The 24,904-nt window shown below is 22.6% G+C and overlaps 4 protein-coding genes and 1 long non-coding RNA gene across 17 annotated transcripts in view; 2 read left to right on the top strand and 3 right to left on the bottom strand.

Moving 5' to 3' along the window:
* The window catches only part of LOC129614807 (gamma-aminobutyric acid receptor subunit beta), a 73,474-nt gene extending 65,644 nt beyond the window's left edge, over nucleotides 1–7,830 (top strand). For 10 of the 13 annotated variants that reach the window (XM_055529692.1, XM_055529693.1, XM_055529691.1 and 7 more), the window contains one exon: nucleotides 939–7,830. In XM_055529692.1, the coding sequence (XP_055385667.1) occupies nucleotides 939–1,103 (165 nt within the window). In that variant the 3' untranslated portion in view covers nucleotides 1,104–7,830. The remainder of the gene's footprint in view (nucleotides 1–938) is intronic. The other 3 variants (XM_055529700.1, XM_055529699.1, XM_055529694.1) reach the window with 1 other exon arrangement.
* Nucleotides 3,401–14,697, bottom strand: LOC129614810 (uncharacterized). The gene is made up of 2 exons (XR_008697402.1): nucleotides 14,487–14,697; nucleotides 3,401–14,372 (listed from the first exon to the last, which is right to left on the bottom strand). It is a non-coding gene; the product is annotated as an uncharacterized LOC129614810 (long non-coding RNA).
* Nucleotides 14,698–16,233: 1,536 nt separating this feature from the next.
* On the top strand, nucleotides 16,234–17,459 carry LOC129614795 (protein starmaker-like). Its single transcript, XM_055529669.1, has 2 exons — nucleotides 16,234–16,372; nucleotides 16,509–17,459. The coding sequence occupies exons 1-2, from the start codon at nucleotides 16,361–16,363 to the stop codon at nucleotides 17,337–17,339; spliced, it is 843 nt and encodes a 280-aa protein (XP_055385644.1). The 5' UTR covers nucleotides 16,234–16,360; the 3' UTR covers nucleotides 17,340–17,459.
* Nucleotides 17,460–18,069: 610 nt separating this feature from the next.
* Nucleotides 18,070–23,760, bottom strand: LOC129614729 (peroxiredoxin 1). The gene is made up of 2 exons (XM_055529569.1): nucleotides 23,603–23,760; nucleotides 18,070–18,824 (listed from the first exon to the last, which is right to left on the bottom strand). The coding sequence occupies exon 2, from the start codon at nucleotides 18,814–18,816 to the stop codon at nucleotides 18,229–18,231; it is 588 nt and encodes a 195-aa protein (XP_055385544.1). The 5' UTR covers nucleotides 18,817–18,824; nucleotides 23,603–23,760; the 3' UTR covers nucleotides 18,070–18,228.
* LOC129614761 (uncharacterized) lies at nucleotides 19,399–20,426 on the bottom strand. The gene is made up of 2 exons (XM_055529607.1): nucleotides 20,076–20,426; nucleotides 19,399–19,737 (listed from the first exon to the last, which is right to left on the bottom strand). Exons 1-2 carry the CDS (start codon nucleotides 20,424–20,426, stop codon nucleotides 19,399–19,401), a joined length of 690 nt encoding a protein of 229 aa, XP_055385582.1.
* Nucleotides 23,761–24,904: the final 1,144 nt, after the last annotated feature.

Below are 24,904 nucleotides of genomic sequence, written 5' to 3'. Positions count from 1 at the left end.
CATATAATTCACAATAGGCTATTTGTACTTCAAAAAATATTGTAATTCACAATAAGTATTAGGTAATGACAGAATTAGTTTGGCATTTGCATCTCCTAAACATTATTTTTGATACTGTTTTAATTTCAATTTGAATTTATTCATAAAATTTATCATTTGCTCAAGTTATTTTTAAATGAGCCATAAAATTTTTTTATATATTGAAAATTTTATCACAAATTTTTTCTAATGAAAAAATTTCATGATTTATAAGTAAATGATTACCTTTCTTCCGATTTAATAAATTCCAAAAAATACTTAATTTGAAATTATATCATTTTTATTTCATTCAAATTGCCTATTTAACGCTAAAAACCGTACACAAATATTTAAAAAAAAAATAAAAAACTGAAAACAATAATATTAACGTACATTGTTATTTTTGTACCATCTGGCATTTTTATTCTATATTTACCTTTTATTATTTGAATTTTTAATAATTCATGAAACGTCATACTTAAACTGATTTATAAGTATATTCCGTAAGCCTTACTTCACGATACGTATTGCATTTCTTTTCAATAATTTGTGTTTTATTTATATACATGTATGTATTATTACATTTTCTTTGCACCTCATTTTTTTTCTATTTTTTTTTTTGTAATTGATACAATTATATATATTTAAAAACGTTTAATTAAAAACAAGAAAATTTATGATAAACTTTATTTGATCAAATTTTTCAAATTCAAAACATTAAATCCCTTTGAACGTTGTTGCTTTTGAAATTACAATTAAAACTAACAATAAAAATTAATGACAAAAAGAAAAGAAACAAGAAAAAAATTATTCGCAAAATGAATAATTTAAAAAAAAAACCAACACCGCAAATAGAATTCATTTTTAAGGATCCAATATTCCTTTAAAAATTTTTACACAACAAAATTTCTTTTTTCCAGGACATTAATAAATTACTAGGCATAACACCGTCAGACATTGATAAATATTCCCGAATAGTGTTCCCTGTATGTTTCGTGTGCTTTAATCTCATGTACTGGATCATCTATCTACACGTTAGCGATGTCGTCGCCGATGATTTGGTGCTCTTAGGTGAAGAAAATTAAAAAGGATTACTACTCGTATTCGTAGTCACCCTTTTAACTTTAGAAATTTATTTTAATAAAAAAACAAAAAAACAATTAATAAAAGTAAAAAAAAAATATATCAAAATATGATTTCAAAGTATTAAAAAAGAATTATAAAGAAAAAACAAACAAAAAAAATATTTTATTATCTATGAAAAAAAAATTGTAAATGTTTCGTTATAAAACAAATTTTGTTAATAGTAAATTTTTACATGAATTTTGTTTATTAGAAAAACGAAATAAAAAATTTTATAAAAAACAAAAACCCAAAAAAAAAACGAGATAATTCATATATACTTAAATAAATATAAAAAACACATAAATTCCCAATGCCTACTGAACAAATACTATTTATAAAACATTAAAAAAAAAAACAAACCAAATTGTAAAAAAATTATTAATTTTAAAATATTTGAAAAAAAAAATATATCATAAATCCAATAAATTCACTTGAAAACTATAATAAAAAAACATTATGCAAGCACCAGAAACTTAAAGGAGAAAAAATATTTACCGTAGCATCCGAAATCTCTTTTTTATTCCACGCTACATTTTTCAAATACGTACATAAACTTACATAAATTATAATAAAAAATCGCTTAAAAATTATTTATGTATTATGATATACAGTTATTATATAAAATCGCGAATAATCCAAAACATACAAATATAATATACACATTTTAGTTTTAAAAATGCACCATAAGCCACTTTTTCTTTGATATTCAAAAACTTACTAAAATTTTCTAATTAATCAAATTCAGTTTTTCATCAAATTTCATTCAAAAATTCTCTATGGACATATACATATACATATATATATATATATATATATATAAGAAAGAAAGTTTGTACGGGAAAAGCATATTTGAGGTGCGCTTCCAATACTTATGCCAAAAATTAATTATTTAAATTTAAGTTTTAATCGTAATTTAGTCGATTAGCAAAAAAAAATAAAAAAAGCCCAAAAAAAAAATAAACTCATCCAATTTTCGAGACTTAATCAAAGTAAAAAAAAACATATAAAAGAAGGAGTAATCGACAATATCAAATATCGATCAAGAACCAATATATGATGGTCACCAACCGGCAGTGAACGATTTATGCTAAAAACGAAATATTGCATATCAACTTTGGTATACAACTCTTGCATAAAACCGGTTCACAATTGTTTTAGCAAATAATTATTTTTGATAATTTGAATTTGACATTTTACTTAATTATTATTTCATTAAATAAAATTAACTTATATACTCTTCAAAATTTCCCATTTTGCTCAAAAAAAAAAATCAGCAGTAAAAAATTTTTTTTATTACAAAAAAAATGTCAACAAATTGTAAGAATATGCAATGTAAAATCAGGCAATCGGCATTATTAATTACGTGACATTTCTTTTTTGCATTATCGGTTACAATAGAAATGGAGGCATCTGTTTCACAACTTTAAAAGTATTGTTACAATTTTTATTAAATGCAATAAAAATGCGCGTAATAAAAATATAAAAGAATTCAACGCGCATTTTAAGTTATCGATAAAATACTCGGAGCTCTTCATTACAGAAAATAAAAAAAAATATTTAAACCGCATTTTACAAAAAAAAATTATCATAAAAAAAATTTTAAATAAAATAAAAATTAAATAATTACATACAAAAATTGTATATATTAAAAAATTCTTGCATTTTAATTAAATATTTTTTTTTATTTATATTTAAAAAAAATTAATTTTAAACAAAAATAAAAACAAAAAGAAAAACAAACGAAGTTTCGTATTTTCAAACGATGACTACAAAAATTCGGAACAAAAAACAAAATATAATTTAGGTTTCAAATACATATATATATAAATATATAAAACATCAAAAATTATTATTATATAATATATAACTAAAAATGAAATGAAAAAAAAAATTTTTAAAAATTTAGATTTTGTTTTTTTATTCTTTTTTTTTATATTCAATATGGCATTGGGATTAAAAATAAAATAGTTATTATAAAAAATGTATAATTGAATTTTTAAGAATAAAAAATAAGAACCATAAAATGATAACAAAAAACTTAATATAGTGTTAGCAAAAGTGTTATATACGTATAACAATAACTACAAAAGTAATTGTAAAATAATAAATATATATTACATAAAAAATTTTTGCTTTATAGCAAAAACATAATTAAACAAATATTTACCATATATACTCGTAATATATAATAAAAATACTTGCGAAAAAATATTAACGTATATAATGACGTGCATAATTCAATATTTATTTGTTTATATATTTGAATATAGTAAAGCGTATATAAGTGTATAATATATAAATATATACATACTTCAGTAAACTGCTTTCCATTTGGACAGAAAATGTCTTGAGTTCCATTTTGACAGAAATATTAAATGTATAATCCATATACAGTATTTTAAATGCTTATATGAGCCCTACACGTACTTTTAATATAACCCTTCTAAATTATATGAATTGGCATATTTTGTATACTAAAAATTTCTCTCTATTTTCAAATTAAAACTAAAATTTCAAAGTGTGTTTTCTGCCATTCACATGATATTATGCACTTACATAAAATTTTACAAAATTCTGTCTACCATTTTATTCTTTTCAAATTGCAAGTTAAAAACAAAATAAATTCAATTTATTAATTTCTAATAATTTGCTGAATGACTTATTAACTTTCCATTCGAATGATTCACAATTTCTTTCGAATTTGACTCAAATTTTTACTGTACATTTAATATTCCCAAATGAAATTAAAATATACTAGAAAAATTAAATGTTTTGTAATTAAAATGCAATAAAAATAGCTCCTTACATGACATATGATGTTGACATATGATTTAAGTCAAGTAACACTACAAAAGCTTTTAAGCTTTCTAATTAAAATGTCTTAGATTCAACTTAAAACTTCAGCAAAATTTCTTCTCCAATTCACAGTATACATATATTAGAATATATTGTTTATATGTATGTACATATAAGAAAACTCTAAGACATAATTCTTTCTCAAAAAACACTTAACCTATACTCTTCATCAAAAAAAAAGAATATAAAATTTTAATTATTTAACAAAACTTTTTTAATATGCAAAAAAGAAATAGGGCTTAATCTGGAACCGTTGAACGGGTAAATTTGTATATTATCTTAATTATAATATGCAATTTTAAATATATACATACATATATTAAACGAATCTATAAAAAACTAACTATGTATATATATATCATGTTACTATATCAATATAAAATTAATATTAAATAACCTTTTTTTAATAAATATTAAACTTGCACAACAACGCATGATTTTCTTTTGTCTTCCAATTTATAATAAAAGCAAAAATAAAGGAAATACTTTTTATTGAAACAAATATACATATATTCACACATACTTATACTGTTCATCTTCATTTACTGCGTTTGTATGCAATTTGAAGCCGACTTCAAGCAGATTTTTAACTCATATAAACGCTTCTTAACTTGAAATTTTCAAGTCAAATCGATCCGACAAAATTACTAGCATGACTTGAAAAGCGACTGTACAAATTGAAAGATTGAAAATTATAAACAAATATATATACTCGTAATGATTGTCAGCTAATGTTTGTGAAACCGAAGTCGATTTCAAGTTGATGTTTTTGTAATGTACATTACAGTATACTAGCAGATTAAAATTTCCGCCATGTAAACGAAGTAATTGATTTGAAAGTTTCAGGAAAATTTTTTTGATACAGATATTAATCTGAAATAAGTATTAATATCGTATTACTGTAGTTTTGAAATCAAGACTTATAAATACATTATATAATATATAATAATTAACTAGGCGCTATACGAGTATACACATAAATATTTCACATATTATTAACATATTATTTTTATATTATATTTATATATATATAATATAGTTAGGTGTTATATATTTGCCACAACAATATACCTAAAGAATAATTTGTGTAATTGCAAATTATTATCTAATTTCAAAAAATTACCGCAAGGGTCCCAAACTTTGTACTATAATTTTGTTGTTGCTTACAAATCAAGATATGACATTTAATATAGGACATGTTTTATAATTGAAAATTAAAATTATTTTATTATTATTCCTGTACAGTTACATAATATTTAAATTCAACTTTCAAAAATATTGAAAATATTTTTAAAAACAAACATTTTCGATTAAAAAAATTATATTTTCTCATCCATATATATACACATGGGTACATATGTATATGCATATGTACATATTCTATAAACATGATGTATATATTAGGAGATAATTATTTACATATCCATATACATACATATTAATTTGTAGATGTAATAGCGCAATAGTATTTAAAAATTTATCACATTTAGTTTTAACAAAATTTTATTCAAAAAATTAATTGTCAAACTGTGTATTCATAAAGATACTACAAAAAATAACGAAATGTAATTTTGAAATAATAAAGAATAATCTTCATTCCAAGTAAGTTACATAGAAGGTGTTGCCATTTGATAATAAACTACATATAAATTTTCTAGCAATTCAATCTCTTTTAATTCAATTAAATAATTTAAAAATTTTATAAATTAAAAAAGTTTAAATATAAATTAACGTAATATAGCAAAATTGTATTTCCTTATTATTTACTTTTAATTATTAAAATGAATAAATTTAATTAAAAACTTTCAAAGCGTATATATAATTTTATTATTTTAAATATAAATAATAAACAATGTATAAATATATGTTATATAAAATAACAAGTACTAAAACATAAAATGGAAAAATAAATTGCATAAGTGAAAAACGGAATATTCAAAAACCAAATATTGTCCCTAATAATATAATAAATTTAAAATGCGGATTAATTTATTGGCAATTAATTTGTGTGGTCGATATAATTTTAAACATTGAATATAATAAGCAAACTGACTTCCATATAAAAAAAATAATTTCATACAAGAATGTCTTTTGTCAAAATATATAGCTAACGAAGTTCTATTTAAAACATATATTCTAAATTCGAAAATCGATATTTTTCGATCTTACATAAAAATTAATACCACTTATAATTGGTCACTGGGGAATGGGTCACAGTACATTATTATTTAATATAATTCATATTTTAACCTATATTAAAATGCATAATATATGTATGTATAAGATTAGATCAAAAACAAATTCCGCAAGTATAAACTTCTATATGTATAACATAAAAATGATATAATATATTCAATATATTCTATCATAATATTACAAAATATTATATAAATGTTATAATTATAATATAACAATATACGCATATAAAATTTATATCGAATTTATAATATGTGAATAAAAATATGCTCAATAGTTTATAATATGTATTCTATTACAAAAAAAAAAACAAAAAATCAAAAATGAAACACTATTATAAACATATAAAATATGTTTACTACATTATACATATATATAAAAAATGTAGAGATTGTTAAAACCGCAACTCTTGTGCATATGAAAAAATTTTATCCCGTATATTAAAAGCAGAAACATTAAAAATGAAAGTGATATACTAAAATAACCATTTATATATAAAAAAAATATATAAAATTAAAATAAAAAAAAATAATTTAACAAAACATAGAAACAAAAAAATAAAATAAAATTATGTAAGTGACAAAAATGAGCTTATCAATTGAAAGCAACAAAATTTTCTTTTTACTTAAGAAAATTTGCAAAACACAAAAATTCTAAACAAAAAAAACATTAAATAAGTATAAAAGTAAGTAAAAAAAATTATACATATATACTATGAATATACTTTATTTTGTTATACTTGTGTAAAATTCGTTTTTATTTATAATTTAGTTTTTTTTAAGAGAGAAAAATATATTATATATAATGTAATAAAATATTAAATTAAAAATTTAGAATAAAATTTATATTAAAAACAAAAATTCAAAAAAAAAATTCAAAAAAAGAAAAAAGTATAAAAACAAACAAACAAAACAACATGAAATTCTGAAATTCTAAAACAAATTAATTAATACATATTTATTATTAAAAATATAATAATACATATAATAAATTAATATAAATGAATAAATATATATATATCTATATAAATATATATATATATATATATATATAAATAGAGAATATAATTACATTTAAACATAGTAATCACAAAATATGCTTTATGCGTATACCAAAAAAAAATAAAGAAAGAAAAACACATACGAGTATATTCATAATATGAATATTAAAAACATATATAATTACAAAATAAACAAGATAAGTTTGTAAATTGACAAATTATACTAAAATAGTCTTTAAAAATTATAAATAAAAAAATATATAAATGCAAAACGTGAAAGTTATAAATAAATATAACATATATGTATAAAATAACAAAAAAAAAAATTAATTTGATAAAATATATAAATAAGTAATAAAAAGATACCATAATACAAAAATGTTAAGATATAAAGAGTAAAACTTACTAAAAATGTATAACAATATTACGATACAAAAAATTATAAATAAAAAAAGAAAAATTATTTTAATTTTCTTTAGGGCTATACATTATTATATAACTATTAAAAAAAAACTACAACAATTCGTACTTATATATAATATATGCAGGCAGTATACATGTGTATACATATATATAATACATATATATTGGTATAAATATGACTATAAACAAATACTATTACAATTGCAAATATACTATAAAATACGTTTTTTTCAAAAAATTATTTGAGTTTTTGATAGCGTTATTCTTCAAATTTTATTTTTATAAAATAAAATTTCGTGTTTTACACATTTTTTCCAATAGAAATAGAAAAACACCTTAACAGACATTCCCGAAGTGTCATTTCTTTCAAAAGTAATTACTACCAATTTGAAAAAGCAACATCCCTGTAATTTTGTCTAAAGAATAGAAAATTGAAAGTGAAATTTAATTAATAGATGGCGCATATGTACATAAATATGGTGTTTTTGCGGAATATATATATGGATTTGTATATATGTATACACATATCCATACACATGTATATATGCACTAAAATATTGCATATAGAATTATAAATATAAAAAAATTATATTAATTCATTTCCAACAAAAAAAAAAAATTTAAGCAAAAAAAAACGTAAAAAAAATTTTTTTACTATTTTGGTGATTAACGAACTTTTTTATATTAAAGAAAAAATTGATACACATATTGTTATATTATTGAGTATTTTAATTAAACATTAATAAAACACACTTATAAAACACATACTCTTATAAAAATAAAAAAAAATAAATAAAACACCGACACATTACAACAAAACAAAAAAATAGTCATATTCATACATAAATTCTTACATTGTAATAAAATGCAAAATAGTTATTCAAAAACAATATTTTAAAAATAAAATAAAAGAAAAGAATAAAATTGATGGTCTCAAGAGCAATTTGCAGGATGCAACTTACAAAAACAAAAAAAAAACAAATATTATAGTTATGCTAGTAATAAAAAAATACAAAAAAGAAAAAAAAATATACGTTTAACTGTTCGCTGTTTAGAAAAAAAAAAATAAAATAAATAACAAAATAACCAATTAAAAATAATTAAACATAAAAATTATATACAAAAAAGAATTTATGTTTTTAAGAAAATCGAGCATTATTGGTAATACTTTCAATAAATTTTTTCAAAAAACTTTTTCTTGATTTTTTCAATATGCAATCTTCTTCCACATTTTTTCTCAAATTCCTTATTTTATTTATTAAAATCAAAATTTTGAACAATTTTCATAGTTTTCACAAAATAAGCTTCTATATACAATATAAAAATATTCGTAAAGAAAAATTATTTAAAATTATTAGAAATATTAATTTTTTCAGACATTTAGAATGCAATAAAACATAAAAATAATATTTTGTAAAGCAAATTATATTATCATTTATCAAAATATTCGAAACTTTAAATATAACAAAATTTAAATATAAAAAATTAAAAAAACTTTTATTTTGTCAACAAATCGAACAATATTCTTGAATGTTTTATAAAAAAATTCAATACGAATTGAAGTTTTCAAAATTTTCAAGACAGAAATTGAATAGTGCAATAAGAATGTCAAATGTTAAATAAAAAACACGTCACGTCACAAAAGCAAATGCAATATTGTATCAAATTGAACTAATATAAATATATTAATAAATATATAATTTTGTTATACAAATGTATTCAGATGAATTTCAATATCATTTCTTTTTTACGAATTTTAAATTACATTTTATCTGAATAAATGTAGAATATTTATAGAAAAAAATTTGTGTTTATAATACAATTAGACCAATATGAATTTTACATATAAATTTAAGTAAAATTTCATTATATAATGAAATGAAAATAATATCTCGCATAAGCAAGAAAAAAAAGGGGTTAAATTTTTTAATTGAATATTATGTCACATACGTGGCATTTCCTCCAACCTTAGAAACAAACTCCCAATTAAAACTATTGACTTGTTTGTTTTTCACACTTTTATCTATCATTTCTCCGTCCATCACGATTATAATGAACAATATTTAAAAGAAAAAAGCATTTATATAATTACTATACATTACAATTATGTCGAAAAATGTTAAAGTTCCTATACTAGAATTTTATATACTCATATATATATTGGATATATAATAAATACAATTAATTTTAAATATAAATTTTCGTATAATAATTAAATAATTTTTATTTAAATTTTTCTAATATATTAATTATAATTTTATTTTAAACTGGTTAACTATTAAAATTACATAATTAAATATAAAATTATTTTAAGTGTAAACAATTCCAATATTAAATAAATTTTACATATAAAATCAAATTGATTCAAAACTTTAACTATTTTTAATTAAATTAATATTTAAATATATAATTAATTAAAAATTATTTTTAATATGTAATTAATAAACCTACTTATTATAAAGTTTAAACTATTTATATCCCTGAAAATTCAGTATAAATTTAAAATTAATAAATTTTTTAATTTGCTTAAATTGCACTGATTTGCAACTTTTAGCGCAAATATTCAAAATGCTTTTTTTCGGTTTTTTTTTTTTTAATCATTTATTTATATAATCATAATATTGCCCAGTTTTTGATTCGTTAAATAAACTATATAGAATAATATATAGAATGCAATAGATAAAGATATAAAGCTACCCAGAATGAAGCGAAATTATTCCCGCAAATTTTACCGACGCCGGTAAAATAGCCTAAAATCAATAAAATCCTATTTTTTCCTACATCATTTGTTTCGAGGCGTGTATGACATTATGTGCAAAATACTAAACTGTTAATTTTATCATTCCGATGTTGTTCTAAAAACAAATAAAAATTGACAACAGTATATTTGTATTGTTGAACTCCTTTCATAATCTATTTTGCTTTCGATCTTTTATCTAAAAAAAATAATATATTAATAAATTATATATTAATAGCCAATATACATAACAAACGGTGTTACCACACTCAAAATTAACAAACCATAATATGATCAAAATGTCACAAACGCTTTTCGGTAAAACACACTCTTTCCTTTTTAGAAGCCTAACAATATTTCTGCATTTTAAGAAACCCATATAATTAGTAAACTGTACATTTTAATCCCAATATAAACTGTATACATTTTCATATCAATAATGCTCGAATATAAAAACATAGAAATCTGAAAAGAAAAAAATAAAAAAAAATTATTGACAGTTTAAATAAAAGAAGAAGAAAAAAAAACTATTAACTATAAGAACATATAAAAAACATTTTATATAAAAAATAATGTACTTTAGATCTCAATTCTACAACATTTAAAATAAAAAAAAATATTATATATATATATAGACATAAAATAGCAATGATTCAAATTTTAGATAAAAAAAATAAAACTTGTATTTAAAAACAATAAATAAATATTTTTAATTTTATTTAATTTTACTTTTTTTCTATATATACAAATATAGAATAACTATATTTTACGTTTTTTAGCATTTCACAAATTCAAAACTGCACGTTAAAGTAAAAATATTTACGCAGTCTTTTTATATATTTTTTTAAGTTAACGATTTGCATACAAAAAATATTTAGAAAATTACGAATAAAAAAAACGAAATAATAACAAAAAAAATTTATAAAAAAAAGACAAAAATATTTTATTGATAAATTCCAAAAAAAAAAAAACAAAAAAAAGCATAATAAAAAATTTAAATATAATAACAAAAAACCAAAAAAAAAAAAAAAACAAATTGCACTTAAAAAAATTTAATAAGAAATAAAAAATTTTTTATATAAAATATTCAAAAAAAAAAAAACACAAAAAAAAACTAAAAAAAAGCATAAAATTTGTAAGAAGTCTGGTCGCAAATTTTTTTTTCTATATTTAATTTTTCGATTTTCATTAGTTTCGTTTTTGTTTTTTTCTTATCTCTAAAATAAATTACAAATACAAAAACAAAAATCCTCGAAAATCAATTACATATATATTTTATATTTAAATGCAGTTATAAATTCTTGATTTTATATAATAAAAAAAAAACATAGGTAAAAATTTATTAATGTCGTTATAAATAGTAAAATTATTAAAATAGAATTAGAAAAATAAAAAAAAACTACAAACCTTATATACCTAAAATATGCAAAATCCAATGAAATTTTGTTTTTTTAAATTTAATTGAAAATATTTCAAATATTAATTAACATTTTCGTTTTTGTTATATGATTACTGAATAATTATAATAATAAATATTTTATGTTTTTTATTATAAAATTATTTAAATTTTAATTACATATATACATACATACATAAATGCTTAATGTAGCTATTATATAGGCTCAATTAAAAAGAAATACTTTTAAAAATTTTGAAAAAAGAAATATCCATACACACATTTATTTAAATGGTTGTTTAAAAAATGTTCACACAAATTAAAATCGATAAATACTATAATATAATAATAATAAAAATATAATAATAATAAAATTTCAAGAGCAAAATACAATATAATTGTTATTATGCTATATAATATGAAAATGCAAAATTATGTTTCTATTATATCACAATATCAAAATGTTATATAACTCTCCATATTTATTAATAAATATACATGTACATATTTAATATGCTTTCATATACGATAATATGCAAAAAAACATATGTACATACAGGAAATTTCCATATTTAGTTATCTGAAGTATATAAGGAAGTATACACACAAGGATAAAAGGATATTTAAATTGTTGTATGTATATATGTTATGCAAACTACAGAAGAAACTGTTATACTGCTAAAAATCTGTTATACGAAACTGTTATACAACTGTTCATAAATATAAAATTTATTAGTATCAAAAAAAAATATTCTTCAAATTTATTTCATTACATATTTGAGACTTCTACGATCAAAAATATGTTTATGTCACATTTCTATACTGTCGAAAAATATTTGACACAATTAAAAAGTTAATTTTCAATTCATCGTTAACCTTTTGTTTTCTATTTGGCTATTGCCTATTGGTAAAAACTGGCAACGATATGGTAAAAAGTGGAAAAATTATATTTTTATACAATAAAACGACACTAAGTACCTAAATTTTGAAAACACAACACTAGTTTGACAACATCCATATAGTGCATATTTACAAGATTCTATTTTGTGTCTTTGGATAATTACAGTTGATAATAAATTTGAATCGATATAACTAACTTAATTAATTTCTAATATAAAGACTTACCAGATCTTTATTAGAATTGTAAGCACCTACACAACAATATTAGGCGATAAATGTATGTATGTGTATATATTATATAGTTCAATAAATACAATATCAAATAATAAATAAATTTTCTGTAAAACAGAAAAAAAAATACTATAACGTACATAACTATAGAACTTATATACATATTGTGTGTATGTAATATGTATGTATATAGATACATATATGGATTTTGCATTTTGATATTTTAATGGAAAATTAAAAAAGTTCTTATACGACTGAAAATAAACAAAAAGACAAAATAAAATTTTAAATTGATTTTTATAACTTTGTTATTAATTGTTAATTTATAAAATATACTTTTTTTTAAGCAAAATATCTATACAATGTGCATAACACCTACATACATAAAAATTTATATTTATAGAAAAACGTGCTATATAATTTAGTAAAAAGTAAAACTTTATTTAATTAAATATTTAAGTTATAGATTTTTTTAAACTCTAACAACTGTTATCATTTGGCATAATACACAAAAGATAGAAAAAGAAACAAAAATACTCTTCAAATAATTATAAAAAAAAATAAGAAAAAAAAAACAAAAGAAAAAACGGAACAAATAAAAATTATTGTAAAAAATTATAAGTGCGATTTATTTAATTATTCTGACTAAATTCTTTACAGAAGAAAACAAATTATATCTAAACGACACTTACCGAATTATGCTCAACGCGTACATTACATTATACGCCTGAATCTAGGCAAATAAAAAAAATAATTTTGGAAGTATACACGTTTTATACGTTGGTATTAAAAAATTATCATGACCATTGTGTAATTTTTACCATCTATTTTTTTTTATTCTTGATTTTCAAAACTTACTCATAATGCCATATATATCAATCAGGCCACCAACGTTAGAGAGTAAATCAAAAAAAATTCCAAATTTATATGGAGTTTAAATGAAAAAAACTGGAATTTTTTATTTACTCTCTATAAATATTAAATTAAATCCTGTCTAAAATTTTTGAATAAGAAATTGACTTTAAAAAGAAATTGAAAGAAAGAAGAAAAAAGAATTGTCATAATCTAAATCGCTTTCAAAACCATATGAAATAAAATGAGAGTCACAAAGAATACTCAAAAATTTCACAAAAAATTAAAAAAATACTTTAATCGTATACAATGCTGCCAAACGTATCATTTTCACGGTACACATACTATTTTTTGGCCCTTGTACCATGAAAAATTTGAACTTGTCATGGTACGCTAATTGTGTATTTTTTAACCATTTTTTGATTAAGTATGAAATAAATATTATATTAACAAAAAATTAAATATGCGAATAACACTGCATTAAACACGTTAAAGACATATACATACCATAAAGACATATACATAAGAGCATGTTGTAAATCTAGAATTTAGTTGCTAGGTTCCATCATAAAGTTCCAATGACTTCTATTGAGGTTGATAACTGTTATTCGGATTTAGAGTTATTGTTCTGTATCACACTGTTATCAGAAAATTCCAAGTTTATAACATATATAAGAAAAACAATAAGTCGAAAAATACTCTTACAAGTTTTTATTTAATTAATTTTAAATAATAAATTTTCTTCAACTTACCAAATAATTGAACTACGTACTTCACTTAATTGATAGCGTAAAAATTGTGGGAGTAATGGAACATATTCTGATATCTGCTCTGTCATTAAGCAAAAAATAATCGATTTATCGTTCAACCGAGACTTTATAATCATATCTTTTAATTTTGCTAATTTTTTGTTTTATGGACAATGTAAGCAATTCGGGAAATGAATCATTTAATACCACTTTTATTTAGAATTTTACATTTTTTTCTTCAATTGAATTCGATAATTGCTAAATATAAATTTTTTAAATTAAATTTAGAATGAAATTATTTTTTAATTATATTTAAATTATTTTAATGATCTAAAAATAAGTTCGATTTTTTAGTAATTAAAACCTTATGTAGTCTATTAATAAATATTCAGTAAATTAATAACAACATTTTTATAAAAATTCTTAAATGAAAGAAAATATTTAATAATTTGATTTTACATAAGACCAATATTAAATTTATATTCTAAATTTTATAATTTGTGCAATTATCAATTATCACATTTAATATTTAATTAGATAGGAAAATCTCATATTACTTACAATGAAGCTTCAAATTTGATTTAGCTTTAAAAATATGCAAGAGCAAAATATTTTGCAAAGTTTTAATATTTACAAAAATAATAGAAAAAGTTTGTTTACAATAATACGATGGTTATTAGTCATCAAAAATGTTATTAAAAAGATATATTACGCAAAATTTTTTTATGAATTTCATATTAGTAAATTTAAACAATTTTTGAGCATTGACTTATACAATTATCACTAAATTATTAGCACATTATTGAATATTTTAAATATTATAATTAAAAAACATGTGATCAGATTTTATTTTAATTTATTTGAGACTGCATATGTATGTAATAAAATATACTAGATAGATCTTACAAAATAAAATTTCGCCTTTTTACTCACCAAGTATGAAGAAAGTGAGTGACTATCATGAATCATGAGTGAGAACAGTATTTTCTAATACGTATTAGATGTTTTCTAAAATGTACACAAAATTTAATTATTTTTTATTTACAATGCTTTTGTAAATGACAGATCGCTTTGATTTTAATTTTTAATTATTTACCCAATTAATATTTTATATACATATAACAATATCTTTAAACATTAATATGGTATAAGATTCGTTCTTAATGTCGGAAAGAGCTATTTTATTAATCAAATTTAAATTTAGTCATGATATTATAGAGTTTTTTTAATAATACGAGGAACGTTCTACATCTAAAACAATGGTCACATATGATCTCAAACCATACTCATTCAAATTTTTAAAATATTTTTCTGATATGCCTTGTGCGTTATACCCAAAACGGTTTTCCCTAATTTTTTTTTTAAATAAATATTTTTTTATAAGCTATTGTTTTAAAATCTATTATTCCCTAAAATTCATTTAAAAATTAACACTGATACAATTATTTAATATAAGGAAAATTTTGGTTCTCAGCAAATTATTCCCAATAAAATTAGTGACGCATGTATTCGCCAACTAAAATACTATTTCTAAAATTATTAAAAATAATAACTTGCTATGATTTTTTTTCTTAGGATTACGTACACAAAGGTAAAATTAATACCAGATTTATAATAAGTCATGTATTCATAACTAAAATATATTCAATTAGCACAATTATTCTAAAATTATTTACGATAAAATTCTCTAGACTTTATTCAAAAATTATTGAGCTTAATTTTGTATTTTGAAAAAGAGTGGGATATTTAAGATAATTCACACATTCTTGACAAGAAAAACGAAACTATAAAAAGTTCAACTTCACATTGAATAAATTTAGATTTATAAACCCTTTGTTTTCGTTAACTTGTTATCGGAAAACATATTTGGATAAAAAATGTTTAAAATTGTAAGTATAATCTATATTTACTATTATTATAAAATTTATAACATCTGTTGCATAATGTGACCTCCATAATTATTTATTAAAATTCTTATTATTAATTTTATTAATTTTTATTTTAAATATTCAAAATATATTGCAGATAATACTTTCAATTTTGATAATATGCACGTTTGGTGCACCAACTGAAAAATCTGATCAACCAGCTTTATTGTTGAAATCAGATAGTCACAAAGATGACAAGGAAATAAAATCTGCAACACTACCAGTGAACGAACGAAAATACGGGGAACATGTTGCCAAGCGTGATACAAATACTGATAAATCAGATGCTAAATCAACAAATGATAATTCAGCTCCTAAAGTTAAAGAGACCAAAGAATTACCTGCAGAACAGAAGCCAAAACGAGAGACCCATAATTTACAGTCTCATCCAGCTGAATCAGTAAGCAGCCACGAAGAAAAAAAAGAACCATCATCTGAGAAACCTAAAGCAAAAACGTTATCTGAAGAGAAAAAAAATAAACGTGAAGCACCCAAGCCACAAACACTTCCCGCAACCGACGTTAAATCAGAATTAAACCCAGAATCAGTTTCTAACCAACCAGAACATAACAAAGCTCCGAAACCAGCAGTTTTACCAGCATCTGCTCACCAGCATAAACGTGAAAATCCCCAACATTTACCAGCCAAGGAGACCGAAAATATTGGAACTAAAAGTGATTCAGATAATTCTAAAAGTACAGTAGTTATCAAAGATTCTGAATCAAACAATAAAAATAATGCTCATAAAAGAGATATCCCAGTTTCGTTAGTGCCCAGTACAAGTCCGAAATCTGAAGTTAATGAAGCAAAAAAATCTGACGCTAAATCTAGTTCGGAAGAGAAAGATTCAAAAAATGATAGTCAACATCGTCCATTACCTACTTATACCAAACCCGTTCCCGTTGCTGATTTATTCAAACAACACTGACATCAAATAGAAAGCTCAGATTAAAGTTTCGATTTTAACCATAAGATATTTTTTCTAACTATTTTTGTTAAGTTGTTAAGGGATTCAACTATTTCATGTACAAGTAAAAATAAAACCATAAAAAAAAATAATTTTAGTTTCAGTTCTGTTCATATAGTTTGCAATCTAATTACTTTTTTTTTTAAGGTAGGCCAAAAAAAATGTGTAAAGAAAGATTTAAAATACCGAAAGAAAACTGGCTAAAAATGACAACACTCCTTTTACACTAAGGTTCATTAAATACTCATTCGTTTCAAAATAAAATTTATTTATTATAAGATGCCGTGCATCAATCTAAATTTGTCTTCACATGAAGACTACATAACCACTTATAAGTGGCTTACAATTTTATTAAAAATTGGATCATAACAAACGGAATCTTTTTATACAATCTAGTTTTTTCAAATTTCAATGCCTACTGCTGTCAAACCTAACTCTTTCACATAGATCTTTTCAATACTCCATTCTACTTAATTTGAGCATACAATCATAACTTGAAGTATAAGCGATTGTTTTTTTTTTAAATTTACAAGTATTTTATTGTTTCTGGAACCGTAAAGTACTTGTACATATCATAATTAAAAATTATTCATAAGAAAGGTTTGTCCTCAAAAGTTCAATATATTATGTGTATTTAATTTTGTAGAATCAATAAAATTTTACTAAATCTAATCTGAATAAAAATCACCAATTTAATATGTATGTAATACCTTTATTTGAAATTGAAAAAAATAAGCTTGTATCTTAAATTTTTCAAGAGCCTCAATTACTTCTTATAATATTACAAATCTTTATTTTTTTTCTTGATACTGTTTTGTGTTTTCAATGCAATTGCTCTCGAAATGAAAGCCTAATATACAGCATTAAAATATTCTTTAGACTTTTTTGGATCAGCTACCATTGATTTTAAACCAGGTTTCCAATCAGCTGGACATACTTCACCGTGTATGTCTGTATATTGAAATGCTTGAACCAATCTTAGAGTTTCTTCAACATTTCTTCCAACCGGAAGATCATTGACAGTAATTTGTCTCAAGTTTTGATTACCATCAATAATAAACAATCCTCGAAATGGTATTCCACTTTCCTCATCTAAGACTCCGTAATCTTTTGCAATTTTCATTGATTTATCGGCAAGCAATGGAATATTGAGCGAACCTAATCCACCTTCCTTGCGCGGTGTATTTACCCATGCCAGATGAGTAAAATGGGAATCAGTTGAGCATGCTATTAACTGACAATTGATTTTTTTAAATTCATCAGCTTTTTCTGAAAATGCTATGATTTCAGTAGGACAAACAAATGTAAAATCTAAAGGATAAAAAAAGAGAACAACGTATTTTCCTTTATAGTCATTCAAATTTATTTCTTTAAATTGTCCATCAATAACTGCTTGTCCCTTGAAGTTTGGAGCTGGCTTTTGAATTTGTGGTGTCATTGCAATATCTAAAGAAAAAACAGTTTTGTTAAAATTTTTGAATTTCTCTATGCATACATATAATGATTATATGTATAAAGTCCAATATAATATTTAGAATTTTAAAAAATAAAATGATGAAGATCCTAAAATTATCTACACACAGGATATTATTTCTACTTTAATTGAATTTCTTATCTAATGGTTGTCGGCTAAAAAATATCATCGATCAATATTAAGAATAAAAAATTATCAATTTTTATTATTTTTACTTATTTTACTGATGTTACTTCCAAATCGTCACGAAAAATGAAGTTGCAAAATTACGAAATGAATTACGAAATATTTTTATACACACAGCAACGAAAGTCATCATACACTATTATTTTTTTAAATAATTTAGCATCAAAGATATCGAAATAAGTTAATATTTTTATTATTTGTTAGAAAATAAAGTAAAAGAAATATATAAGCTTATATATAACAAAAACAATTCATTAATTCAAAGTTATAAAACAAAAACAAAAAATTCCATTAAAAATTGCAACGAAATTCATCATACACTAAATAAAAATTTTAAAGAAATTGCAGAAAATATGGTATCTAATACCTTGTTGGTCCACCTTTTGCTTGAAGCACAGCTTCCAAGCGTCTTGGCATAGATTGAACTAGGTTACAAATGACAGTCGACGGTATTTTATGCCATTCTTCAATTATAACGCGTTTCAAAGACTCCTTGCCAGTTATGTCGTGTTTCCTAATTTTTTGTTCTAAAAAATCCCATAGATGTTCTATGGGATTCAAATCAGGCGACTGGGGTTGTGAATGGAGTTGTTTTGGATCGTTATACAACCGCCATTCCTTTGCAACTCTTGCAGTATGTTTGGGATCGTTATCCTGTTGAAAGACCCAGGTCGATCCCAGCACTAATTTTTTGGCAGACTGTTTTAAATTATTTTTAATAATATTTAATTATTGCCACTGATCCACTTTCCCACCAATAAAAACTACACTGCCCACCCCAGACACCGCAATCGACCTCCAAACCATCATAGAACCCCCACCATGTTTTACTGTGGGTATAATTTGTTGCAAATTCAGTGTTTCATTACACTTACGCCAATTTTTCCCCTACCATCTGCACCAAAAACATTGAATTTACTTTCATCTGTGAAGAGCACGGTTTGCCAGAAGTCCAAAGTTGCTTTTTCGTATTTTTTTGCAAACTCTATTCTTTTGCATTTATTTATATCTGATATTAGAGGTTTTTTACGTGGAACTCGGCCGTGATATCCTTCTTGCCACAAAAATCTACGAATAGCTTCGGCATGTATATCAGTGTGCAACTTTTGTGATGTACTTGCAACTAATTTTGGAGCACTGAGTTTCGGATTTTTCCCTAATTCTTGTAAAACACCTCTATTAGTACGGTCATCCATTTTCGAAGGGCGACCAATTCTGTGAGGATTTTCTACGGTTCCTGAATTTTCGGCCCGGTTTATTATTTGGACAATTGTCGAGAAACTCCGGCCAATTATTTCCCCAATTTGTCTCACAGATTTGCCTTTATAATTTAATTTCACTATTATTTCCCTTTCCTCTATTGTAGTTTCTTTACGTGTTTTTGCCATATTATTTTCTTGAAGTTGGTGAGCTTCATTAAATGAAAACAACAAATAAATTGACTTGTGCTTCAATAAAACTCTAAGCCTACTTTAAAAAATATTTCATGTCGGCACCTAAATGTCGCGAAACAGATTCCATAAAATTAATGTATGATAACTTTCGTTGCAAAAAATATCACAAATTTTTTATATTTTTCTTAAGTTTAAGCATACATTAAGTGGGGCCTTGCATCTTATACTCAATGTTCTTTAAATTAATTGTGCTTCGAAACTATGAATGAATTTTTCATCAAACTGTACTAAATTCGGAGAAATAGCAAAAATATAGGGTGTATGATGACTTTCGTTATATAGTGTACTTCATTCTGCTTTTTATACTTTGTAACTATTCCTATATTACACTTGAATATAAGAAAAGGGTTAATTATTTACAGTGAATCACAGTGAACCAAAGTGAACCAATCAATCATAGCGATTCACAGTGTTTGACTATTGGTAAATTCTTAAACGTCAAATTTTACAAAATCTGAGTTGTCTGAGTTTACGAATACTCTACTGCGTTTTTACTTTCAGTCAAAGTTTAAATTCTTAAACGTTTAAAAAAAGTCAATTAAGCGTCAAAATTGTAGATTTTTTTTTTTACATGCAGACAGTCTGACGTAGTAATTCAGTAAATAAATTTGATGTATTGAGTGACTATCATTACGTTAAAAATAATATAAAAATATTTTTTTTGTTAATTTTTAATATGTAATTTTTAATAAAATTATTTTAAATCTAAAAAAAAATTTTTTTTTGTTTTGACGTTTACGGATGATCAAAATTCAAAGTCAATTACGGGTAAAAAGTTTACTACATTTCTGTCCGTAAAAGTTTTATACGTCAGACAGTTTGCAGACTGAAAACAAAATTTTGACGTTAAAGAATTTGCGGTATGACTACTTAATTCAAACCACAATAAAAAGAAGCAGCGATTTCGATCACTTACATTCAAATATTCATGTTAATTTCCAATTATGCAATACTTATTAATTTTTCACCGTTAACTTGATTTATATAAACCGTTTATTTTATTTGATTTTTTTTTGGTTTTTTTGATAAATTACATTTGTCAAATGTACATACTGAAAATCTGGCAAGCTTAAGAAATTATTAACAAATATTTCGCTACAAAACTTTTAAAAAATTGTAGTAATACTTTATTACTATACAATTCAGCAATTAGCTTAAATTTATTAAGTTATATGGCAATGTAATCACATATGTAGGCCATATATTATCTGTATCTGCTGAACTTTGTGGCAATCAAATTTTACTAAGATTTTGAAGTCGTGAATATTTAGATTAATTAATGAAATTCAAACTATAAAAAATAAATATTTTAAGTAAAAATAATTTATGCTAAAAAAAATAATTAAAAATTCATTGAAATACTAGCAAAAGTAACAATTCACTTTAATTAATCGTTAACAATTTACCTTAATAAGTTTTCTTTTGACTTCAAGTTTTTGTATTTAAAAAATTATTTGTACCTATACCTACTAACAATAAAATAAATGTTACTTACATACATACTACTATATTACCATTTAGTAATACATGACGTATAGATGTATATCTATAGGCAGACAAATACTTTTCTATTATTTTACAAATAAAAATATTTTCCTAAGTAAACATTTATGTATATAAGCTTCAATTAAAAGCTTCAATTAATTATTAATGATTTAATAAAAGTAAATAAGATTATATGCGCTATAATCGACTATAATCGATACTTATTGAATGAAAATGCCACATTAACGAGCGTTAAAATTTCTTAATAATAATTTTAGGCTTTGTCCCAGTCATAACCTAAGAAAATCAGCAGATTTCAATGTAAAATTTTATAGTACACAAAATGATTACATTATTTTTTACTGCAATGCAATCGTGAATCGTTGGAGAAAACACAATATATGCATATGTACATAGGTACGCAGTACCAACATAAATATTATGTACATACATTCAGGAAACTGATACAAAATCGAGAAACATAACTTAATATTTTGCATGTATGTACATATGAGTAGGTTTTAAAATTGAACTCAGAGACACAATTCAGAGGTGAATTCAACAAATAAGTAATACCCAGGTTTAAATTGATGATAACGGCGATTTTACAAATCTTGGTTTCATTACAAGGCGAATCGATATATTTTTGTATTCTTTTAAATTTAATATGAAGCACCATCTCATCGAAATGTGCACATACATATTTATGTATATTGAACTTGTTTTATTATAATAATCAAATTTTTAATTATTATAATAATCTAATAGTTTAATAGAAATTTGTATGTTTAAAAGTACACAACATGTACAAGTGCATAACCACTTGTATCGAATTCATTAATCGACGTGAAAGGAATTTCATCGATATATTTAAAGTTTGAATCACCTTTACAACTACATACGTAATTCATATACATCCGTATATATAAAATTATATATAATAATGTATTAATGTATGTACGTATATTGTATTATATTAGTTAATGCAAATCTTCTACTCTAATACCGGATTTTTGAAGGTTACAGCTGACACCCGTCAAACTTGTAAATATATATTAATATATGTGTGTGTATACATGTTTTATTTTCTAAGCATAACTAATTTTATACATAGTTTTAGTAATATATACATACATGCATGCATATGTCGGTAAATTCTATTCTTTCTTTTTAAAGCTTGCATTTATTACGTATGATTTATTACTAGAATCATATCAACGTTCTTCCACTAATATATGAGTACTTACATATGTTTATACATTCATTTTTGTATATAAACGTGTGCACATTTTTATACTCATAAAATTACGCAAAAATATGTAATTCATTCAACATTTTAATAACCGTATTATACTTTAAATAATAACAATTGTAATATAATACGCAAAACAATCATATTTCACAATTAAAATTCTTATGAAAATTTTATATGAAAAGCAACAAAAAAAGAACCAGATTTAATTTGCCGGCCAAAAAATTTGAGATACCCTTTGCAAAATTTTTATCCGGAAGTGAATTCAACTAAGTTCATATTTGGAAAATATACGAAAGAATTGAATGCACTTAAATATTCGCAAATTTAAAATTTTATAAAATATCAAATCGATAAATAAGCAGGTACATACCCTTTGATTTCCAAAATTAAAAGTTTCTAGAAATAATTATGTATCGCCAAATTACAACTTCTCAATTTATTCAATTTGAAATCCTCCTTTTCGCACGCACTCAATGACTAAACTTAAGTATAATTGGAATGAAATGTTGAATACAATAAACAAAGACAAAGCGCTTCACAAATTATAACTTTTCAACAATGATGTTACTTTTTACATTTTTTTGTATCAAAATACTACTTTTTAATGTCTAAACATTATTCAAATGAATGGAATTTACTTTGACAGCAGAGTGTAAAATTTAAGTTAATGGAACTAGTTCAAAATTTAAAGATACTTTCACTGATTTTGTGAGAAATCAAAAATTTAGTTAATAAATAAAAACACCAAGAAAAATTTAATTCAAAATTATATGATATTATAAAATTTCGTGTATTTTGCATATTATTTCATGTTAGCTGTAACATCTATAAATATTAAAAAAAACAAAGGTGGAAACAGTATGAAGTATCGAAATAATATTATTCTGTAATTTTTGTAATTCAATAATTTACAGTTTGGTTTTTAGGGAAATTATCTGCAGAAAATGTGCTTTTGAATTTGTACTATTTTGTAAGCGTTGACATAACCAAAACATTTGATATGATTGACCATAATATTCTTTTGGATAAATTACATAATGCTGGAATTAGAAGTTTCGTGCAGTGAAATTTTATATGAGTTTTTCTAGTATTAATGTTTTGTCGAAGCTTATGCGTTTATTAAAGCTTATGCAGATGACTTGCCCTTTGCATATGATTCTCTAATTCTTCTTGATCTTTACGGAAATATTAATCAATAAAAATTAATGAAAATCAAATGTAGTAAAATTATTTTGATTTTTTCCATTTTGTTAAGGTTTTTAAAATTTTGACATAGAAATGGTTTTTGTGCTAAATCCTTTGTACAATAAAAAAAGTTTCAATGCTTAGAAACTTCAATTAAAGCTTGAGCAAGTGGCCAAAATTCCGTAAAAAAATTTCAATGTTTCGAAACACTTCGCACGAAATAATCTAATTGAAAAAAAAAATGAAAAATAAAAAAGGAAAAAATGGATTTTTCCCAAATGTGCGAAGGCTCGGCTGTCTTGAAGTACATAAAATACAAAATCAAGCAACATGTTTGTTTTACGTCTTTTACTGGGCCTTTCAAAAATTGTTTGTTTAAAGCCTTTATCTTTTTTGGAACGAAAGTTATAATCAAAAGCTCTTGGATAAGTAGAAATTTTGTGAAAATTTCTTAAAATCTTTGTAACTCGGAAACCCTTGAGATTCC

Source organism: Condylostylus longicornis, unplaced genomic scaffold (genome assembly GCF_029603195.1).
Source record: "Condylostylus longicornis isolate FDR11 unplaced genomic scaffold, ASM2960319v2 ptg000119l, whole genome shotgun sequence".
Taxonomy (NCBI): domain Eukaryota; kingdom Metazoa; phylum Arthropoda; class Insecta; order Diptera; family Dolichopodidae; genus Condylostylus; species Condylostylus longicornis.
The sequence above is the reverse complement of the archived record's forward strand: the minus strand, read 5'-3'. Positions and strand labels throughout refer to the sequence as shown.